This window comes from Gymnoscopelus microlampas, assembly GCF_963454915.1.
Source record: "Gymnoscopelus microlampas genome assembly, chromosome: 21".
In the NCBI taxonomy this organism is placed as follows: Eukaryota; Metazoa; Chordata; class Actinopteri; order Myctophiformes; family Myctophidae; genus Gymnoscopelus; species Gymnoscopelus microlampas.
Window position 1 is genome coordinate 7,544,134 of NC_139958.1, and position 7,369 is coordinate 7,551,502.

Here is a 7,369-nt window from a genome sequence, read left to right on the forward strand (position 1 = left end):
AAACATCTGAACAATCACCCCTCAAGCACCACCAGCCACTAGGGGGATGGTCTGATAAAGTACAGAAACCCCTCCCCATTCTACTGACCCAAATCTAACCCCATTGCCCACCTCAGCCCTTATCCCCAACCACACTAGACCACAAAAACCTGATCCTTCTCCCTTTCACCTGTAGGACGCGTCAGTTTGAGACCTGGAGACCCGGCCGCTAATGTTAGACGTTGTGACGTCATTGTGGGCATCATCAATGACGTCCATATAGGGTCCACCATAACCATTTATATAGCGTCCACCACCACCCCGATCGCGTCATTACTCCACGATGGCGGCGGAAATGCTTCAGGTGAAACGGAGCTCCTCTTTCATGGACCCGTTCAAAGATTTTTTGGTGACGTACTTCATGCCGAAGTCGTGCTACGACAAGTTCTTCCTCAACTTCGACTTCCTCTACGTGCCGTGCTTGAAGATCGCGATAAGCAAAGGCTTGGGGATTGGCATCATCCTGGGCTCTGTGCTCGTGAAGCTACCTCAGATCCTGAAGCTAACGAAGGCTAAGAGTGCCGAGGGCCTGAGCTTTAGCTCTGTGCTTCTGGAGCTGTACGCGACCACAGGGACCATGGCCTACAGCATGGCTAACGGCTTTCCTTTCAGCGCATGGGGCGAGGCGCTCTTCCTCGCGCTGCAGACGGCGACCATCGGGTTCCTCATCCAGCACTACGCGGGGAAGTCCGCCCGGGGTCTCCTGTTCCTGGTCGTGTATTTTGGCCTGCTCGTCGCGCTCTTGTCCCCCGTCACGCCCGCGTCGGCGATCACCGCCATACAGGCCTCCAACATGCCGGCCATAATCGTCGGCAGGCTGATCCAGGCGGCCGCCAACTTCCGGAACGGCCACACGGGCCAGCTGTCGGCCGTTTCCGTGTTCCTGCTTTTCGCGGGATCTCTCGCTCGCGTCTTCACCTCGGTGCAGGAAACGGGAGACGCGTTGATGGCCCTCACCTACGTCATATCCTCTGCCTGTAACTGCATCGTCGCCTTCCAAGTACTGTACTACTCGAACAGAAGTCCCAAACTGGAGAAGCAGGGGTAGACGGATACGGACAGGATGCTAAATGATGAAGATACTGTCAGGCACATCTTACAGTCCAGGTTAATATGGCCAGTGACAAAGCAACAGACCACTGCAATACATTATGCAAAGTAACTAAGTACATTTACTCAAGTACTGTACTTAAGTACAATTTTGAGGTACTTTTACTTTACTGGAGTAGTTCCAATTGTCAGTACTTCTACTTCACTACATCTCAGAGGCAAACACTGTACTTCCTACTCCATTACTATATTATTTGACCACTTTAGTTACTGGTTACTTTGTTGATTCAGCTTACAAAACATACACAACCTCATCCCTTAAACTTTGGCTATTTGAAAATAGCCGATCTACAAGCTCACAACGCGTCGCGATGCGACGCGTTGTGAGCTTGTAGATCTGCTATTTTCAAAGGAATTTTGCACATCCTAATCCAGAAGTAGGGGTAGACGGATACAGACAGGATGCTAAATAATGATACTGTGAGGCACATCTTACATTCCAGTTTAATATGGCCAGTGACAAAGCAACGGCAATGGGCAGTCGCAGTTGATTTCAACTGATAATCCATGATCCTACTCCCGGAGGACTGAGGCCTTTCGCAGATTATAAGACATTTTTCATTTAGAAACCCCCCAAAAAATCTAAACAAATTCATAAATTAAAAACAAAATCCATAAAGTAAAAAAAAAACTTTTAAGACATAGTGCAAATAGCAGATCTACAATCTCACAATGTGTCACCAGCTTGTAGATCTGCTATTTTCACTATTAAATAGGGCTTAATTCATTCTGCATATACGTTTTGGCCCCGGGGAGACATCAACATTTTTTTGGGTCTTGAGCTGAACGGTTTGGGAAGCCCTGGTCTACACTGCACAAAAAAAAAGAAAAGAAAAAAGGACTACACCACCTTTTTCTTGAGAGGTATGGTCCTTGCTATTTAACATGAGGCTAAACAGGAGTGTCTGTTGCTGTGTCAATACGGTTGGATCGTGTTTCATTTCCACCATTGCCTCTGTGTCACTGTGCTAAAGTGAAGTGGACCAAAGCAGGGGTCATTTGGAAAGAAACCCTGCCAGCCAGCCAGCCAGCCAGCCTGGGGAAGCATTTATCTGTGAAGTCAGCCAGTGTGTTTCTGAGCAGAGCAAAGCCAAGAGTATCCACAGCGTGAGCGTGTTGCCTCTATTTATTCTTTTACTATAAAGAAACGACTTACTACCATGACCTCTAATTCCAATCTGTCCAACATGCGGAGACTTGTAGAACAACTGAAGCTTGAGGCCAGTGTGGACAGAATCAAGGTAAAAGAAACCAAACTGAAAACGTTATCTTATAGACCCTGAGGCCATTCTTAAAAAATGTTTTCTAAATCCTAACAGTTTTTTGAAGAAAAAAAAATCGAAAAAATGTTTTTTCAAGATTTTTCAAAAATAGCAGATCTACAAGCTCGTAGCGCGGCACTCGGTGCCGCGCTACGAGCTTGTATATCTGCTATTTTTGAATAGCCAAAGACATCTAAAGTGACACGTATGCGTTCCAGGTCTTAATGGGTTTATATACTGTAAGTATAGAGACATGATTTTCATAGGATGTACTTGTGTGAGGGGTATGCTATATTTTATATTTAATGTACTGTAGCTGTGCTGAATGTTTACAGTATATACAATATTGTCTAATGCACTGTATATCGGTTACTGTATGTACAGTATTAGTAAGAAAGTATTTTTTGCTGCTAAATAGGTGGATTTGTTGACACAGCAAAATATGATTTGTTTCAGATCCAAACCTTTGTATAGCTTATAGCATACATATCCCTCCAAAGAAAAATAATGGGGCATTTCAGTTACAGCTTAACCAACCACTTAAGCCCCATGTGTCGCATTGTGAAAATAGCCTATCTTTGTGAGCTATTCTTTTTAAAAAAACAATCTCACATTTTCACCTATAATGACGACATGCCCAAAACAGAGATGCCACGTTGAACTTGTTACATTATAGTGCAACCTCAACAGTTTGTATCAGATATGTTTGTATAGTTGTCAAACTTTTTCATGTCAAGGACCCCCAAATGAATATGTATTTGGCCGCAGACACCCATCTGAAAATAACATGTGCGTAGGGACTCCCATCCATACAGCAATTTGGAAACGTTGTTAAAAATCATTTCCAAATGTTCCAATCATTTTCAAAAAGCTGACGTATATTCTGTAGGGTTAAAGTGGTTAGACTGATTTTGATGATATATCAACTAATTTAGCCGGGGAGCGGCGTTGATTTCGTCGACTAAAAATGTGATGAAACATTTTCGTCGACTACCTTTTTTCACTGACGAAAACTAAATAAAAACTAAGCTATGATGACTAAAACTATGACTAAACGTCTTGACAATATCGTCAACAAATACAAACTAGACTAAAATGTTAGTGAGGGATCTAGTGGAGAAGAGATCCAGTAGAACTAAAAGACAAGTCATTTTATGTTTGGTTGCACTTAGGTGTTGCACTCTGAAAATAGCCGATCTACAAGCTCACAACGCGCTTGTAGATCTGCTATTTTCAGCATGCAACCAAGTGTAAAATCATACATTACGACGCCATCAAGGCACCGGCGAAAACCATTTTAGTCGTCTAAATCAACAGTAGATTTAGTCGACTATAATCTTATGATATTTAGTCGATTAAAACTAGTCCAACAGTAAAACATTTCAGATGACTAAAATATGACTAAAACTAGATGGAATTTGATTCAAAAGACTATGAATAAAACTGAATCAAAATTTGCTGTCAAAATCAACACTAGACCACTGCAATACAGTATGTAGTATTAGCGTTGGTTCTCAAAGTGGGGTCCGGGGACCCCCAGGGGTCCTTGAGGGAGTTCCAGGGGGTCCCCAGCTAAATGATAGATTAGGCACCAAATGGACCCTTGTGGGTCTGTAACTCTGAGAGTGGTACAAATGGAACCAAATGGACCCGTTAGGGTCCATTTGGTTCCATTTGTACACTCTCAGAGTTAAATTGACATTGATTTTACAATATAAATTGCGGTCCAAGTGATAGAAATGCCATTAAATGGGGGTCCGTAGCCTCTAATGCATGTCAAACTGGGGGTCCTTGAAATTAAAATGGTTGAGAATCAATGCTAGAGCCGTACAAAATCTTCTCTTATGGGGGGTCCCTGGCATATCTTTTCAAATGGGGGTCCGCATGCTAATAAGTGTCAATTTGGGGGTCCTTGACATGAAAAAAACCCACTGGTATTAGCGGCTTTTCCAGTGTGTCTCCTCCCCCCTCCCCTCCAGGTGTCCCAGGCTGCTGCAGAGCTCCAACAGTACTGTCTGCAGAACGCGGGCAAGGATGCCCTGCTGGTGGGCATGCCCACGGGCAGCAACCCCTTCAGAGAACCCCGGTCCTGCCACGTTCTGTAGAGAGAGCAAGTGGTTCTCAAACGTTTTCGTGCCAAGGAGGACCCCCACAATTGATAGGTATGTGGCCACGGACCCCCCCCCCCTCCCCCACCTGAAAATATATTGTTTGTGCCAGGCCAGGGAACCCCCAGAAGCAAAGTTTGTGTTAAAAACTGTTCGCCTTAAAAAAAAAGAAAAAGGATTTAAAGATTTGCACACATTTATTTCAAGATTTTTCAAAAAATAGCAGATCTACAAGCTCGTAGCGCGGCCGCGCTACGAGCTTGTAGATCTGCTATTTTTGAATAGCCAAAGTATAAAATATGGAAAAAGCGGTTAAAATGAGTGTGATGCTTTATTAAGTAATTTTGCTGGGGACCCCCCTGGTATCCCCCCAAGGACCCCTGGGGGTCCCCGGACCCCACTTTGAGAACTAATTCTGTATAGCTGCAACATCAGCAAAGGTTCACAAGGCTTAATAATAACAACCTTTTATAATACCTGTTGTTTAGTTTTTCTTTCGGCATTGAATACTGAAATGACCAAATAATGCATTTGTTTGCAGGAGAATGTGAGCAAAAACATGCATTCAGCCAGAAGCAACTTACTGAAGATGAAGAGTTTTTCCTCCCATATCAAGAAGGCATTCTCATTTTTGTGGACTTGATGGAAATGTTTATTTTTATTTTTTATAACATGACTAATTTTGTACTAAAAACGTGTTATTGACGATGATGATGATAATATTAATATATTATGTGGTTAACTGGTGCCAAGTATTTGTTTCCAACTTATTATTTTTGTTACATTCTATCAATTCAGTAAGCAGACTTGTTCTAAGTTAGCTTTTTATAATCCACAATAAATATTTTGTAACTTCTTCACTTGATCAAAAATGTCGCCTTTATTATAATCTTTTATTATTATTCATATCACGTTGACTAATTTGCAGTGGTGGGAAGTAACTAGGTCATTTTCCTCAAGTACTGTAATTGATGTATTTTTACTTTATTGGAGTAATTCCAATGTAATACTTTATACTTCTACTACACCTCAGAGGCAAATATTGTACTTTTACTCCACTAAAATTATTTGCAAACTTTAGTTGCAAGTTACTTTGCATATTTGGATTATTATTACAAAACTATATGCTTTGGCTATTTGAAAATAGTAGATCTACATGCTCGCAATGCGATGCGTTGTGAGCTTGTTGATCTGCTATTTTCAAAGGATGTTCATACATAAAAAAGAACTTGTGAAATGTGTCAAAGTATATTTTGATGCCAATACTTTTGTACTTTTACTCAAGTACATTTTGAATATTGGCCTTTTACTTGTAACATTTCTACACGATGGTATGGATACTTTTACTTACTGTAAGTACAAATGGCAATGGGACTTTCACAGAGTGGATATCTATGGATCAGACAGGGAGGATGTTTATAGCAGGAGCTCTAAATTGCCACATTCGAGCTTCCTGATGTTGAGACTAAAGTTAGGAGCACATGCCAGCGAGAGGAAGCTGCGTCTTCCTGTTGGAAACTGCAGCACAAACTCCCATGTTGAAATTACACTTCAAGCCATGTTCATTTATTCACCAGAAACGGTTAGTTCACAATGCAAAAGAAATAAACAAAATACATATTACTGACAGCTATGTTACATAGAATCGAATTGACTTGGTTCTGTCTGTTTGCTACTTTTCGCGTTTTATTCTTCTTTCTTTATATATTATTTTCGTGTTAGGAAGTTTACCACTTAATTATGTCATCCTATAGCGTCCCTATTATACGCTTTATGCCTTTATTTTGCTTTGTGAACAGACTACAGCAGGGGTCTTCAACAGGGGGTCCGGGACCCCTAGGGGGTCCTCAGAGCTACTATAGGGGGTCCGCCAAATCTTTGTGTGATAGGATTTTGTTTTTTTACATTAACTTGAACCCTAGAATTCCTTTGCTGAGGGGAACATTAGCCAAAAATAGCAGATCTACAAGCTCTCAACGCCTCGCGCTGCGAGGCGTTGAGAGCCTGTAGATCGGCAATTTTTTGGCAAAGAGGCTATAGGTGTAGAGGGAAAAAATAGCAGACTAAGTAAAAAAAAAACTTTAATCTGAAACACAATTTTATACAATATAGAGGGGGTCCCTGCTTCATCTCTCTCTCAGCTAGGGGGTCCTTGGCCTGAAAACGTTGAAGGACTACGGTCTATTTTTTTGCTCATGTTTTAGAAAGCGCCGTGGCTCAACTGCTGTTGTTTTTACATGTGCTATGTAAATACATTTAACTTGACTTGACTTATTCCGCAGGAGAACATTATAGGCCAAAATGGCAGATCTGTTATTTTCTGAACATTGACAACAATGACACCTATAAAGAAACATATGGATGACATCATGTTGAACGTGGTTGAGATTAGAGAACTTCAACAGTTAAACAAAGAAGCTCTCAAACTGGGTTTGACTTGTTATAAGCCCCCCCCCCCCCCCATCCAGCCCCCCTCTGATCATGAGATGGATGTCTCTGCTGTGGTCACTTCCCTTTCCTTTCCTCTGACCGCTGGGCTGGGCTGCGTCTCAATCCAGCTGCTCACATCCTTTCCAACAGGGGTTTTCAACCAATTTCAGGCCAATAAGGACCCCCTAGCTCTTTGGTTCTCTAAGTGGGGTCCAGGGACCCCCAGGGGTACTTGGGGGGGGTTCCAGCGGGTACCCAACAAAATGTGTTAATATAGCATCACAATAATTATGACCTTTTATACTTTGGCTACTCAAAAATCGTGAAAATGTGTGCATATATATATATTTTTTAAGCGAACATTTGTTGCTCAAATCTTTGCTTCTGGGGGTCCCTGGAACAAAATATTTGAGATGGGGG

At 42.0% G+C, this 7,369-nt stretch overlaps 2 protein-coding genes across 2 annotated transcripts; both read left to right on the top strand.

The window, feature by feature from the left end:
- Window positions 1-364: 364 nt before the first annotated feature.
- On the top strand, window positions 365-1,087 carry LOC311037229 (mannose-P-dolichol utilization defect 1 protein-like; the record flags this gene model as incomplete). Its single annotated transcript, XM_084046349.1, has 1 exon — window positions 365-1,087. The coding sequence occupies one exon, from the start codon at window positions 365-367 to the stop codon at window positions 1,085-1,087; it is 723 nt and encodes a 240-aa protein (XP_083902475.1).
- Window positions 1,088-2,110: 1,023 nt separating this feature from the next.
- On the top strand, window positions 2,111-5,747 carry gng10 (guanine nucleotide binding protein (G protein), gamma 10). The gene is made up of 3 exons (XM_084046680.1): window positions 2,111-2,390; window positions 4,391-4,573; window positions 5,061-5,747. Exons 1-2 carry the CDS (start codon window positions 2,310-2,312, stop codon window positions 4,514-4,516), a joined length of 207 nt encoding a protein of 68 aa, XP_083902806.1. The 5' UTR covers window positions 2,111-2,309; the 3' UTR covers window positions 4,517-4,573; window positions 5,061-5,747.
- Window positions 5,748-7,369: the final 1,622 nt, after the last annotated feature.